This window comes from Halichoerus grypus, chromosome 13, assembly GCF_964656455.1.
Source record: "Halichoerus grypus chromosome 13, mHalGry1.hap1.1, whole genome shotgun sequence".
NCBI classification, from domain to species: domain Eukaryota; kingdom Metazoa; phylum Chordata; class Mammalia; order Carnivora; family Phocidae; genus Halichoerus; species Halichoerus grypus.
The window spans coordinates 4,458,989-4,474,452 of record NC_135724.1 but is presented as its reverse complement, the minus strand read 5'-3'; the positions used below and the strand labels follow the sequence as shown (position 1 = coordinate 4,474,452).

Genomic DNA, 15,464 nt, shown 5'->3' with positions numbered 1-15,464 from the left:
CTCCCCCTGAGGGAGGTGGTATCTGGAAGATTTTCCAGGAGCTTATGCAGTGCCTGGCATGCGGTTGTGCCAGTGAGTGGTGGAGCCCGGCGGGGACTTGGATGAGGCCCCAGCAGCTGCTGCAGGTGGGGCGAGCTAGGACATAGGCCAGTGTGCTTTTCCATGCTCGTTTTTTCTTCCACAAAGCGCATTCTCCTATTAAGTATTCATAGCTGTTGAATGTAGAAGGCAGGGTACCACCTAGAGGAAGATGGAAGAAGTGGAGAATCATACACATGCAGGTGCAAACTGCTGCCTTTCTTGCTAAACCCTGAACTCCCCCCCCGCCCCAACCATTTGTGTGCCTAGTTGTGGGGTGGAGGCCCAGGAATCTGCATTTTAAGGATGTCATTCAGTGATTTTTAGTGTATTTACAGATACGTGCAACCATCACCACAGCTGATTTTAGGATATTTTCATGACTTCATTAAAGAAATCCTGTACTCTTCACAATGACTTCCCTATTTCCTGGTCCTACCTCCAGCCCCGAGGAACCCTGCATCTGCTTGCATCTCTTTTAGGGCTCGCTACGGTGCAGGCAGTTAGCTGTTTAACAGGAAGCACTTCTAAGGAAACAAAAATAAAAGTTTAGATTCTAACAAACTCCAAAATCTATATTTGAGTCTAGAGGGCGATCAGTTGAGATTTTTCGGGATGTTGGGTTTGGAGCATCTTTAGGTGGTGCAGCAGTGGGTGTGATTCTGATGAATTCCTGCTTTGCTGTTGGGGTGACTCTGGTGACGGGCACTGGGTGTTCTGGTGAACTTCCTTCATGGCCCCGCACAGCCGCAGGTGGGAAGAGGTGTCCGTGCATGAACCACTGCAGTGATTTCTCGCAAGTTTATATCAGCTTTGGTTTGTAGGGCTTTCGGGAAGAGGGAAGTTTGAGTTCTTAGTGATTCCAAGTCAGAGGGTGGGAGAAAATTGGTAACATTAGTTTGGAGAGTTGTAGCTAGTTATTGGAGGAAACAGAAAGAACTGGGGACCCAGCCTGGCTTATAGGTGGGTGACAGTGACTAGAAGTGGGGCCTGATAATGGGTGCACTACAGTTCTGCACTGAAACACAGTAGTCTCTCTACCATCACCTCCGTTTCTAGCAGTAGGATTAATTTGTTTCTAAAGTAAGTCTAGTCGCATTACACTTGGCCTGGTTATTTATGTAAGTGCAGCAAGAATAGTGATTGGTCATATAGGCTCTTCTTAAGTCTGCTTTGCCAGAACTTTCAATAAAGAATCTCAGATCAGACTTTTCTAAAGTCACTCTAGACCAGGAAGTCAAGCCAAGGACTTGCCATCATTCTTCGCCTGCAGTATCTACAGATCTGGGTGAATTCCTCTCTTCTTAAGGGAGAATTATTTTTAATTATTATTTTTTTATTATTTTTAAAATTATTTTTAATAATTTTTTTATTGAATTATAATTAACATACAGTGTTATTTTCAAGTATACAATATAACGATTCAACAATTCTAGATATTATTTCGTGCTCACTGTGATAAGCGTAATCACCAATGTTACTACCTTGTACTGACTATATTCCCTATGCTGTACTTTTCATCTCTGTCAATTATTTATTTTGTAATTGGAAGTTTGTACCTCTTAATCCCTTTTATCTATTTCACCCATCCCCCGCCTCTCCTCTGGCAACCACCAGTTGGTTCTCTGTATTTAAGAGTCTGGTTTTCTTGTTTGTTTGTACCTTTGTTTTGGTTTTCAGATTCCACATATAAGTGAAATCATATGGTATTCATATTTGAAGTTTCCTGGGTCTGCCAGAAAGTGTCCATCCTTACTCGCCTGTGAGGCTAGAAACTGTTTCTGTAAGCAAGAGACCAGGCTGGTTTGGGGGTGCTTTACTGGTTTGATAAAGTCAATTTTAGTTCCTTAAAACTGGTCATATCTGATTCTATGCACATTATTCTCAAATATGGCCTTCCAGTCAAGGCTTTGGTAATGTTTTAAACTATATTCTCTTATGAGGAGGACAGATTCCTATTTAATGTATGCATTTGCATACACACACACACACACACACACACACAATATGAATTATACTGCAATGAAAATAAGAGCACTCAATAAAAGTTTACAAATTCTGGAGGGATCAGGCAGGGAGAAAAGCATAAATGTTTCATTTCTGTTTACAGAGAGAATTTATCAGATTACTGTAAGTTAACGATAGCTTAAGAAAAGAGATAAAGGGTTTCCTTAAATCTTAAAGGAACCAGTATGATTTCAAACAAAAAGTTAAAAAATGACAGTCATCCTCATCAGTTCATCTGGTTCCCTGTAGTGAACTTTTGTTTTGCTTGATTCTGGATTAGAAGTTTTGTGATGGCATCAGCTCTTTCTTATTCTGGAAATCCATGCTCAGCCCCATGGCGGGGTCTGGGAGCCCCTCTAGTGCTCCATCATGGAGCGTTCTTGCTGCAGCTGATTACAGATATTCTGGGAGAAGAACCAGAGTGAGGCGGTAACCATCCGTGACTAAGACTGAAACATAGCCGTGGCTACAGATGTTCGAAAGCTCATTTTGAACTGACTGAAATTTGGTTATTTCTGAGGCACACAGCATTTCAAATTAAACGTTGGAATTATGATGGATTCGATGTACAGTAAGAACATGGACAGATTTCTAGAAATTTTATACAATTTCTGAGATACTTATATTAGTAACCCTAAAAATATAACCTGCAGAAGGTTAAATATCACTTTTATTTGTCAATGCTTCTCATGTAATTTAACATATCACATAGGCCTAATTATAGTTTAGTTAATTATAGTTAATATCACTCCCAAATCGTTGAGATTTTCCAGGGACCCTCAGGAAAAATCCCCAAATTGGTTCTAGGTCAAAAAGACTTCATTTAGAATTTGACTTTTGGAAGTTGTCAAAAATGTCCAGAGGTTTAAAACTTGATTAAATATGATCAGAGTTCACATGAAATAATAACTTCGTTGTCTATTTAACCAGAGAGACAATTTAAACATTGCAAGGGCAAATCAGAAAGTCACATAGTTTGGGGGGAAAAAAAAGGAGGAAGAAGAAGAAAAAACACTTTAGTTCTTTTAATATTGAGAAGACTCAGCTTTCTTAAGTAATCAAAGACCTGATTAAGGCAACATGAAGTACAGGAGGTTATTTTGATAAGGCACATAATCTTTATTTTCTGGGCAGATTGCTCAACATGTAAAGAACAATCTTTTACAATAATCCAAGAAAATCTTGTGCTTTGAATTGAGAAAGAATATTCAGTTGTAGTTTTACATAGTCACACTGTTGAGAGTAGAGCTCTTTAAAAAAACTTATAATAAACTCATTTACTTTTCTCCAGTTTCACTACACAATATAAGATTTTCTCTTTCTTTTTGCCCAACTTTTGATACTTGTTTTGTTTTTATTTTTTATTTTCCTGTTTTTAAATTTTGAGACAGCCTTTAGATAACCCCTAAACTAGGACAAAATTTCTTTTCTTTTAGTAAGAACACATCTTCACACCTTACATACCCCCCCTTTTATTTTTACCAAAACCATATCTTACTTTCCTTGTGTACTTTGTATACAGAGTTTATTTCTTTACCCTAATTATTCTCAGCAGTTTCACTTACATATATAGATTAGAATTCTTAACCCTTGTAACTTTGATATCTAGTGAACACCGGGAGGTAAGCAGTTGTGAGCTGGTTGTTATGTATTCTGTAGATCAGCAACTTTATGAATACATCATTTCATAATTTTTACAGACCTATGCTTCCTCGTAGTACAGTTGACTTTCAATGTGGCAAAAGAATATATTTACCAATAGACTTATCTATCTTTTGTCTCTCTGTAATAAGAAGCCAAAAGTAGATAAACTTATGTTTAAAACTTAGGTTTATAAATGGTTTCAGTATTTTATCTTATTTAGAAATGGTCTGGATATTTAATGAATATCCATCATTAAGCTTAGTATAATTTTAAGGTTTCAAGATACCAAAAAGATTTTGGAAACTTTTTAAGCAGACATATTTTATAAAACCTGAGCACTGTTTGGGTTGCATCTGGGAGGAGAGTGGAGGTCGGGGCTGCCAAGTCCTGACAGCTGTCTGGGCATCCCACAGAGCTCCTGCCTCAGGGGGCATGTGGGTGGATTGCTTATGGGATGGGGCCCAGACAAGCTGTTTTAAGTTTAGCCTCACTAATTTGGGGCCCATAGGAAATGCAGCAGGAGGAAGTGAACCAAAAGGATAGCCCCACTCCACCCCCTCCCAGCCCTGTGCACAGGACAGTAGGTCATTCCTGCACATCCAGGTGCAAGGGACTCTTGTCCCCAAAGCACCTCTCCCCTCTGGCCCCCATAATTCCTCAAGTGTCCTGCATCTCAATTGCTCTTTCAAGTGATTACAGTCCTCCCCATTCAGAAGCTCTCTGGTTGGAACAGAGGTGCCTTTTTCGGACTATGCATGGCACTGAAAAGGACCACACTCAGCTTCCAAGGCCACTGGCACATAAAGTTGGGGGCGCTGTTCCCTGTCTACCACTGAAGGAATGGGGTGCAGCACATCCTGAGGGAGTGGGGAATTTGTGAAAGGAGAGAAGCAAGGGGGGAGTGTGCCCAGGTGGAGGGGAGAGTGTGCCCAGGTGGAGGGGGGAGTGTGCCCAGGTGGAGGGGGAGTGTGCCCAGGTGGAGGGGGAGTGTGCCCAGGTGGAGGGGGGAAGTGTGCCCAGGTGGAGGGGGAAGTGTGCCCAGGTGGAGGGGGAAGTGTGCTCAGGTGGAGGGGGGAGCTGTGCCCACGTGGGGGGGGGGGAGTGTGCCCAGGTGGAGGGGGGAAGTGTGCACAGGTGGAACCTCCCAAAGATTGTAGGATGAGGAGCAACCCAGTGCCCCGGGCTCCCTGAGTCTGCTGTACTAAGAGGTTTTAGCTTTACAGGTTGCTTGGGGCACCTTGTTACCTCGCTACACCTTGTACTGCGTGCAGCCCAGGGTCTCTGCAGGAGCACTGGCCTGGGGCAGCGGCACAGAGCCCAAAGCCCTACTGACGCACACCTTGGTTTACATCCTGAGCTCATGGTGAGGGGCCCACAGTTATTAATATATCCCATGTCCTCGTCTTGGAGGCTGAGGGTGTCCAGGACACGGATGTTTATGTCTTTTCAGGCACAGTAATTGGAGCACACAGCTTTTCAGGGAGCTTTTTCTTCATGCGGATCCTCTCCCCCTCGATTTGGGAAAGTGTGTGGTGAGGCGTGTTTCCAGGGAGTCTGCATGTGGGCACTGCACACTGAGGCTGGGGAGCCCTTGCCTTCTAGGAAGGGAAATCACTGTAGGGACTTCTGGTCAAGGCTCCCATCCACTTCAAATACCCCAATTACATGTGCTTTAAATTTTTGATTACAAAGACATGGACTCAGAAACACAATAAATATCCCTACTGAACAACAACAACAAAACTTACCGTGGGGAGCAGGGGCTGAGGCTGCTGCTTCGTTGGACTCTGGGTGTACAACAGGCCGCGGCGTCCAGGAGGGAGACTCCTGCAGGGTCATAGGTCCCAGAGCGCCCGGGCATGGACGGCAGCTGGAGCCATTGCAGGAGCCCTGCGGTGGTGCATCCCAGCCCCGCTGCACGCTGTTTGGGAACGAACGCTAAGCCACCTGCTTAAGACCCGATCATGGACCAGGCATTGTGGGGCGCCTGGAGGAGCAGCCACGACAGCCCGAGGCAGAAAGCATTCTGGAGAAGGAGAATAGGACAGCTGTCACTGAAGTGGGGCCCACCAGTGAAGACCCGGAAGTACCTAAGACCCACAGGAAGAAAGCCCACAGATTAACCGAGAAGGGAGGCCATGGCCTCCGAAATACAAACAGTAGACCTTGTTTAAAATGGATGCGAATGATGTATGTTTACATTCTTCAAGAGATGGATGATTGCATGCGGAAGGCATATATGAGTCAAGAACAGACGGGTGTGAAACACAACCACTTAGAAGTCCTGAAAATGGAAATTAGTCATTGGAAAAACTCAGGAGTTCAGGTAAATGCATAACTAGCCCCCAAGAGAGACCTAGTCACCTGCACAACACCGTGTCCAGGAAGCAGAGCAAAGAGGAAAGAAGAAAAAAAGAAAAGCTGAGAGAACTGGAGAACACATGACAGATTAAAAGACGCCCACGGTCGTAGTTCTAGAAAGAGAGTCAAGGGAATGGCAGAGAAGCAGTGCTGGGAGAGAGAAGGAGAATTTTACCAAATAAACGAAGACACAAAGGAGTCTTCAGTTTGCTAATGGATGCTGAGGATTGAGCAAGACGTACCAGTATGTCAGACACCTCACAGTGAAGCTGAGGAGTAAGAGGAAATCCGAAATCCCTTAGGGGAGGAGGGGTGCCCTTGGCCAGGATGCTCTGCAGCGGGGGGGGGGGGGGGGGGGGGGGTGCTGGTTGCGGGTGCCCGGCATGCACAGGGCCCCGGGGGCTGCAGTGTGCGGGTGCACAACTCGGGGCTGCCAGGCTGTGGATCGGGGACAGAGGCCAGGAGAGCCTCCCGCAGAACGAGGGACACATCCAGTGTGGGTTTTCGGGAAACCCTTGAGACTCTTGAGATTGCTGGGAGGGAACAAAATCTGCCCAAATTTACATTTACATTTCCCTTATTCGTGTTATAGCTGAAATAGACCAATTTTGCTTTTTTACAGTGTTGAGATAGAAGTCGTGACGTCAGTGGAGATCAAGTACGCTTGGTGTCCTTCAGGACTCTGCGCGTAATTGTTCCCTAGGAGCTGACTGGGGTCTTAGTCTGCGACAGGCGCTTAGGGAGATAAGGGAGACAAAAGTCCTAGCCCTCCTACAACTTACCTTCCAGCAAGTCGGATCATTATGAAGTGAGCACGTCATAGAATATGAGGTAAAATAAAGCGCGGGGTGGCCTGCGTCTAAATTCACGTCCACCTGGACCCTCAGAATGTGACCTTACCTGCAAGTAGGGTCTTTGCAGATGTAATCAGTTAAAATGAGGTCATACCGGGGTGGGATGGACCCTAAAGCCTCTACCAGTGTCCCTCTGGGAAGAGAGGGGACGCGGAGCCACACCCAGGCGGAGGCAGGTGAAGCCAGAGGCGCAGATTGGAGCCGTGCACCTGTGAGCGGGGGGCGGGGGGCCCCAGGATGGCCGGCCACCCCCGCACGTTGAGAAGAGGCAAGGAGGGACTCCCCTAGACCCTCAGAGGGATTTCTAACTTCCGACCTGCAGAACTGTGGGAGAATCCGTTCCTGTGGGACGTTGTTCCAGCAGCCCTAGGGAACTAACATGGGGGATGGACGTTCCTGCCCTCTCCTCGGGCTGCCCTTGTTCCCGAACTTCCATTTGTGGAACTGTTTCTTCACAGCCTGTGGTACTACTATTGCAAGAGGTGGCCCGGCCTGGGGTCCGCCCTTGCCTTTATGCTCCCGGGCCATCCGGGTCTCCTCGGCTCCTCCGTGCACACCGCCCTCGTCCCGCCTCCCTCCTCCTCCTGCTGGAGCTTCCAGATGCTTCTCTGTTCCGCTGCCGCCAGGACCCCGATTTCGTCTGCTGTGCCCTGAGATCAGACAGTCCCTCCTGCAGGTGGTCCAGATTTATCCTGTTCACACTCGTACGAAAAGTCCACCAAATGAGATTTAAAGGAAGAAAGAGAAAACAGTGGTTCCCGTCTAGCACAGCCGGGCGATCTCAGCAGACGACGAGGGCCTTGCCGGGCACCGCGCCACTGATGATGTGGGCTTCACACCCTTCAGCCTCAGCACTGAAGGCCACGCCTGGCGCTCGGTCCTTGCCTCTGAGGAGACCCTCCAGCTCCACGGGGGACGCTGCCGTCAGGGCTCCGCGCCTTTCGGGCCGTGACCTCGGCGACATGGCAGGCCTGCAAGGCCTCTGGCTCTCTGCTTCACCCCTTCTCCGGCTGTTTGCCGTCGCGCCGTGACCCGGCCCGTTTCCAGAGGGCAGCCGGCTTCGGAAGTGGCGCAGAGCAGGACGGCCTCTCCGACTGATGTTTGGACAGGCCCAGGTCCCTGGCCAGACTGGAGGGAATGAAAAGGGTCACAAGAGGCCTTTCTGAGGTGACATCACGGGCAGACAATGCCTGCTTTCTCCTTCCCTGCGGCCTGCGTGGGGCGAAGACCGGAGGGAGGCAGAGAACATGCACCCCAGCAGTCGGGAGTGGCCAGGATAGAGCACTTAGAGCACTGTGTAGGGAACCTGGGGCCCCGAGGGCACTGGGGGCAGGCTTCCTGCCCGTCCTACCTGCGCCCCAGGACCGCCCCCAGCTCCTCTTCCACCCCCTGGCTTCTGGGTCTCTGGTGGAGAAACTGGCGGTTCTGGGGACTTTCTGGGGAGCTGTGCTCCTTGAAACCCTCTCCTTCATCCCAGACTGCCTCCAGGCTGCCTTCGGAAAGCCCCGCCCCGGGCTTGCTCAGGCTTCTCGGGACTTGTTGAGGAGTTAGTTAATCTCTGCAGGATCACTGGGTGCAGTTCAGCTCCTGCAGGGGAATTAACACATTCCAGGAAAGCCTGGTTTGGGGTTGGGATTTTATTTTTAATCCTGTCATAGTGAAATAAAGTAGGCAACTCAAGCATTTTTTCTGCGTTATAACAAATCCATCCAAGCAGACACGGGCAGATCAGCCTCTGTAAGTCAATCACACTGGCCTCCAGGAGACTCGGTAAGTAGAACTCTTGGTGTGCAGGTTGACTCTGGCACTGAAGTTTCTTACAGACAGGAAAGGGTTTGGCCTCTGGCCATTGCGTGCCTGGGGGGGAGGCCAGCTCAGTCAGGCTGTCTATGGTGGGAGGCAACCCTGTTTTCATTTTCTATTGTTGATTCTAGTCAACTTCAAAATCCAACAACAGTAGCAAATGGGGAGGGAGTGGGTTTCATCAACAGCTTACCCCATTCCCAGCCCCCTTTTAGGGCACCTGCTGTGTTCCAGGTGGGTGGTGGATGTGCCCTTCTGAAGGCAGCCCATGGTGATTTCAAGGCTGCCATCGGCTAAGCACACGGAGCATCTAACTTTGTCCAGTTGTCTGGAGCTGGGAGAGGACAGTGAAAACAGGCCTGCATCCCAGGGGACGCCTGGCAGTAGCGGGGGGGTGGGGGAGGCTTTAAGGAGGTGGAGCTGGCTGGGGGCCAGGGGCGGTTACACCGCAGACCTGGGCGTAACTTCAAGAAGTCTTAAAAGGTAAAGTGTTTAAAACTAAGATTCAGCACAGGGGCGCTAGGAAATTTGTTCCCAAAGAACAACCAGCTGGAATTAGCAGAAGCCTGTGGAGCAAGAAAGGTTTTGTCTGGGATGGGCCCCGCAGGGCTGGGCTACCTGCTCTCCCCAAGAAAACAGGAAGCCCAGGGCCTTCCCGGCTCTGCCCCCGTGACCCCATGCTTCACCTTCCAGTTCTCTGGCAACTTTCTATATCTACAGAATTTTGTTGGGTGATTAGTTCAAGGTCAAGCGTGACTGTAACACAAGGAGACAAGCGGAAAGGTAAAGGAACATGAGAGACTCCAGGAGGGCCGATCTGCAGCCCGGGTCCCACCCGGGATCTTAAAGGCGGGGCTGGTGCCCAGTGAATCCCCGTGGGCCTGAGGGCGAAGGACAGCAGGGCGCTGTCGGCTCTGCAGGGAGGGGGAAGTGAGGGGTGAAGTGTGCAGAACAGTCTTTCTGGAAGATCCGTCCTTGGCCTGCGGCTCCCACTGGGAAGGAGGCCATTGCCACTGAAACTGGAAATATTCTCGGTCCTTGCAGTCACCGTTTTCCTTCTTTGCCCGTGGCTCCCTTTTCTTCTTCAAATTCCCCTTTTTATTTTTTATCAGAGAGGAGCATCAAATAATTTTTAATGGAAATTGAACAAATGAGTAATAAAAGTTCAAATATTGATTTAGGTGTATAAGCTGCAGAAGATTAGCCTCCTCCATTTCAGAGGGCTTTTCCTGGCGCCCAGAGCTCCCTCTTCCTGCCAGTGCGGGTCTGAGGGCTCGTTTCCTTGGGGTTTATTTGTAACCTTTGGCTCTTGGCTCTGCCTAGCTGAGTTTAGCTGAATCCAGCCTCATTCCTCTCAGAATAGAAGGCAAAGGGAACTCGTCAGCGGCCCACTGGCACCATCTCCTGGACTAAGTTCTCAATCTGTTCATGAATGAGCCCGGCTCCCTTTCACCTTTTTTTTTTTTTTTTTTAAAGATTTTATTTATGAGAGGGAGAGAGAGCATGAGCAGGGGTAGGGGCTGAGGGAGAAGCCGACTCCCCGCTGCGCAAGGAGCCTGACGACATCACGGGGCTCGATCCCAGGACCCTGGGTTCATGACCAGAGCTGAAGGCAGACGCTTAACCTACTGAGCCGCCCAGGCGCCCCTTTTTACCTTATTTGTACCCACTACTTTGCTTCCTTTATGGGCATTTCTGCAACTTGGTGATATATTATTGAATGAGTGCTTCTATTTATGATTGCTATTTTTATAATGACTATTGCACTGTAATGCACATGCCTTACAGTTCACCCATTTCAACTGCACACTCCAGTGGCTTTTAGTACATCCAGTTGTGCAGCCGTCACAATTTCAGAGCATTCCAGCCAGCCAGAAAGAACCCCTGCCCATCAGCACTCGCTCCCCGTTTCCCCCAATCCTCCCAGCCCTCGGCAGCCTGCAAGGTACCCCCGTCTCAGGATCTGCCTGTTCTGGACATTCCACATACATGGGCTGATGCCATCTGCAGTATCTTGTGTCCGGTTTCCTTCACTTCGCACCGTGTGCTAAAGGTTCGTTGGTGCCGTGGCGTGGCTCAGCCCTCCATCTGCTTTCGTGGCTGAGCAACATCCCCTTGTGTGTGGCCGCCATGTCTTGTGTATCCGCTCGTCCGCGGATGGTCATTTGGATTAGCTCTGCCTCTCGGCTGCCAGGAGGAATGCAGTCGGGGGCCTGCCCAGGAAGGGGCCGCCGCCTCACATCCCCACCTGTTGTAGGACTTCTCCATTTTAACCCGTCCTCGTGGGTGTGAAGTGATTTTCATCTCCCTGATGGCTAATGAGGTTGAGCATCTTTTCATGTGCTTATTGGCCATTGGTGAGAGAAATGTCTCTTCAAATCCTTTGCCCACTTTTAAACTGGGTTAATTTGTATTTTATTATTGAGTTGCAGTTTCTTGTATTGTAGACACAAGTCCTCACCTCGGCCTGGAAGCGGAGGCCAAGGGAGGAAGCAGCCTACATCTAAAATGGTTCTATTGTAAAAATGTACAACAATCCAGAAGGAAGAGCTGGGCGGGAAGAAGAGCATTAGTTTAGCTCGGAACCTGCTCAGCCTACCCTCCTCTGGACCCAGTTTTTCTGCTCTGAGCCCAGCCTGGAGCCCACCATGGGGGCGGAGGGATGGCTGGAAAGGGGCCGCAGGGGAGGGAGGAGGGGGGAGGCCGGGGTCTCTGGCAGGTCCCACATTTACAGTTAGGGCCCCTCAGGGATGGAAGCAGAGAGGCCAGAAGGGTTTGTGGGAAGACGAGAGTGTGGTTAACAGTGTCCACGTGAGCCTCAGGCCTTCCGTGTTATGCATCGCAACGGGGCTTGGGAGTTTCTGTGGAGGGCCCTGTACCTTCAGGAGCGATGGGAGAAACCCACAGACCACACAGGGTTTTAGAGAGTCCTTACAAAATATTTTTTTTCTAATAAACTGGTTGATCACACAGAAAAGTTTTGTTTTGTTTTGAAGTGCTTCCCACTAATCTCTCTTACAAATATTGCCCCTGCCGCCTGGGCGTAGGTCGCTGACTTACCTTCTCAGGACGAGAGCCGATGGGAACGATTCCATGGCAGGAACAACCCAAGCGTGGCGTTGAGAGACGGGCTTGTTTTCTTGGTTTCTGTCTTACTGAAATTCTTAAGTGTTGAAAATGAAGCATTTCGGTGAAGATAAAGCAAAGAATATCTTTCCTGTTCTAATACCTTTGTTATTTTAGTCCAAATGACTGGAAGCAGCTGTGTTGGATAACATAAGCTTTCTTGAATTATTTGAAAGGTTGAAAGTCCAAAATCCGGTATTTATTTTTGCTGTCCCTCCCCTATGGCCCACTCCAGGTGTCCTCTCTCCTTGCCTCCCTGCTGCTGCTTGAGAGAGGCATGTTCTCTCCATCCTCCCCGCCCGCCGGGCTGTTGGAGAAGGCCTTCCAGTACATCGATCTCCATCAGAATGAGTTTGTACAGGTAGGAGAAACTACACCCACAAAATGCTTGCGTGACATACCCTTTGGGTATCTGGGTGAATGCTTATTTGCTGGGAGGTGTGGATTTTTTTTTTTTTTTTTTTTGCCTGAAAACTTAATTCCATTTAAAATGCCCATGGCTCCTTGCTGAGTTAAACTAATAAATATTTGTTACATTTAGGGAAGAGATCCCTCCGCAGCCTTTCCTCCTAGAGAGGGCATTCCTAGCGTGTTGATCAGGACTGTCTGGGTAGCGATGATGCCCGCTGAGCTCAGGCTGACCCTGGACCATCATCAGAGTGCCCATGCCCCGCGTTAGAGGGGCCCTTGTTGAGGTCCCCTCCTCCTGCAAAGCCTTCCTGCGACTCATCCCCCACCCCCACCCCCCGTGACGCCATCCCAGAGTAATACCACCTGGCTACAGCAAGCTTTAGGTCCAGAGTTCTGCCAAGTTCAATGTCAAAGCTGTTTTGTAGTCCTTGTGCAATGTGCACTTTATCTCCTCCCTTATAATCCTCTGCTCCATTCCGAACTCACCGCGTGGCAAACTGCCCGTGGTGTGGGCAGACGTCTCGGGGGAGAAGAATGGAGCCGGAGGGCTAGGCACAAGGAGAGAGGGAGGCCTGGGAGCAGAAGGGTGGGTGCAGGGAAGGGCCATAGCCTCCATCAGCCTGCAAGTCCCCTTCTTCTCCGCTGACCTGCTTGTCCCCTGGCACACGGGTGAGTTGAGTCCACCATAGCCCGGGGACTCCATGACACGTCACGGGATCTTGTCCCCTGAGCCCCCATGCCATGTGTGGCCCACAGTTTGTGTTCAGTATATGTATACTGGAGCAACCAGCCAGTGTTAGCAACGGTTAAGAGTTCGTGTCTCCTGCTATCACACAACGCAGAATGGCCAGGCCGCAGGTCCTAGACTTGACCTTCATGGAATCCTTCCTCGCGCTCGTGGGCGTATTGACTTGACATAATGCCTATTGGGTTTTTGAAGACCGAGTGGGGACTCTGGCTGTAGGTTGGAATTAGCAGGGGGAGAGGGACAGCGTGTGGGGGAGATACGTTGATTTGGGTCTTTGAGCCAAAACTCTCCTCTCTGCAACTTCCTCACATGTATCCAATCCATTACCTTTAGGGACCACTTGGCAGCATCTGTTTGATGAATTCCAGTTTAAGTGTGTAAAACACAATATTCCTTAGGCTAAATGAATTTCTTCATAATAAAAATTAAAGTGCTACAACCAGGATAGAGATCAGACTAAAATCAGTTGGAGAATCCAAGATCAGTCACCCAAAGTATGCGTAGTTTTTTTAATAAAAATGGTGGCTATCCCAGTATAAGCAACTCGAGCTTATAATCAATCAATGTGATTGATTATTATTGATAATTCAATATTAGTTGGAGTTCATTGAGCACCCACCAGCAGCCAGGCACTGAGCTAAGTCTTACGCACGTCATCATCTCTAATCCTCACGGAGAGGAATGCTTGTTTTCTTCGATGGCTCCCCTGGCTTCTGTGGCCAGACGTGTGCCTTTTCCACACATTAAGCCACTGTCTAGTTCTCGGGACACCAAAGGGGCATCCCACAGTCCGACTCCCTTCTGACACCACCCGCCTGGTGTGAGTGTCACCCTCCTACCCCCGCCGCCAACAGTGGATGCCAGTCGCATTCAGGCAGTGAGTCCCCCATTATTTGCATGTTCCAAGCGGTTGCAAGTCGGGGCTCCCATGAACCCTGCTCTGGTCCCATCTTTTGCTAGAACAGCTCTAGAACTCAGGAAGACACTTAATTATGTTTGCCATTTGTTATGTAATAAAGGACATGATAAAGGGTAGATACAAGCAGCCGGATGAAGAGGCACATAGGGCAGGGTCTGGAGGCACTTCTGTCCCGCTGGGGTTGGGGTGCGCCACTCTCCCAGGCTGCAGTCACCAACCTGGAAGATCTCTGAACCCCATACTTTCGGGGACGCTTATGGAGGCTTCATCATGTGGGCATGAGTGATTATTAACTCATCTCCAGCCCCTCTTCCCTCCCCAGAGGATGTGGCTGGGGTGGGGAGCCCCAAGCTTCTAATCACAGCTTGGTCTTTCTGGTGACCAGCCCCTGTCCAGGAGCCCACTAGAACTGCCTCATTAGAACAAAATATTCTCCTGTCTCCCAGGAAATTCCAAGGGAGTTAGGAGCTCTGTGTTAGGAACACAAGACCGAGACCGAATCTCTGAACAGAAGATGCTCCTAGCACGTTTTTGGCATGGGAAGTTGTAAAGGTTGTAGGGGCTCTGGCCAAGAGCCCAGGACGAAGACCAAAATAGGTATTTCTTATTGTGTGGCAGCCTCACGCTGACAGTGACCCACAGGCAGAGAGCACTACCCTCCTCATATGGAGGAGGGAGCCAAGGCTACGAGCCTGAGGAGCATCCGCAAGTCATACAACTCGAATGGGCCGAACCCAGGGCAGGAGCCAAGGCGTAGCCCTGGGGCACATCACCTACCGGGTTCTGGAGGTGCGGGGGCAGGGGGACGACCCCAAAGCCGACAGGCGCCGTGCAGCCCAGCCGAGGCCACTGTGTGGTTGCTTAGACTGAGCCGCGAGTTCCAGAGGCGTCCAGGGGCCTTTGTGGGAGGCCCAGAGTCCCGAGGACGGGCTGCCAGCCAGTTGCTCCCGGTCCCTAAGAAACGAGAAGTGGCGGGTCCAAGGAGGCACAGGCCCAGGTGTCCAGGAAGGCAGCCTTCTCCCCAGCCTGTCCTGCCCTGTTCTTCTTCATGAGGCAGACATCTCTGCCTCTGGGTTCTTGAGGACACCAGCCCGTCTGCAGTCGCTGACGAAGACTGCGTTTGCTGGCTCAGTCTTCGCGGCAGGCGGCCCACGCTGGGGATTTGGTGCCTCGTGCCTCGAGCCATGTCCCCTAGAGTGGACATGATTGACGTGGTCAGCCCCCCTCGGACGAATCACCTTGTCACCTCTCCTTACAGACGCTTAAGGAGTGGGTGGCTGTGGAGAGCGACTCGGTTCAGCCCCAGCCCCGCCTCAGATGGGAGCTCTTCAGAATGATGACGCTGGCTGCGGACAGGCTCCAGCACCTGGGAGCCAGCGTGGACTCCGTGGACCCGGGTGTTCAGCAGGTGTTGGACAGCCCCCCCCCCCCCACGAGCTGCCACTTCTGTGGGCATCGGCCCTGCCTGCCCTTGAGCGTGGCAAGATGGGGACTTGCTCCCATCAGATCCTCC

The 15,464-nt window shown here is 49.9% G+C and overlaps 1 protein-coding gene across 2 annotated transcripts in view; it reads left to right on the top strand.

The window, feature by feature from the left end:
• CNDP1 (carnosine dipeptidase 1) overlaps positions 1 to 15,464 on the top strand; it is a 32,042-nt gene that overhangs the window by 327 nt on the left and 16,251 nt on the right. The window contains exons 1-3 of one of the 2 annotated variants that reach the window (XM_078060168.1): positions 8,111 to 8,714; positions 12,109 to 12,234; positions 15,210 to 15,359. In XM_078060168.1, the coding sequence (XP_077916294.1) occupies positions 12,151 to 12,234; positions 15,210 to 15,359 (234 nt within the window). In that variant the 5' untranslated portion in view covers positions 8,111 to 8,714; positions 12,109 to 12,150. Of the gene's footprint in view, positions 1 to 8,110; positions 8,715 to 12,108; positions 12,235 to 15,209; positions 15,360 to 15,464 lie in introns of those variants that run through there. The other variant, XM_036117011.2, reaches the window with a different exon arrangement.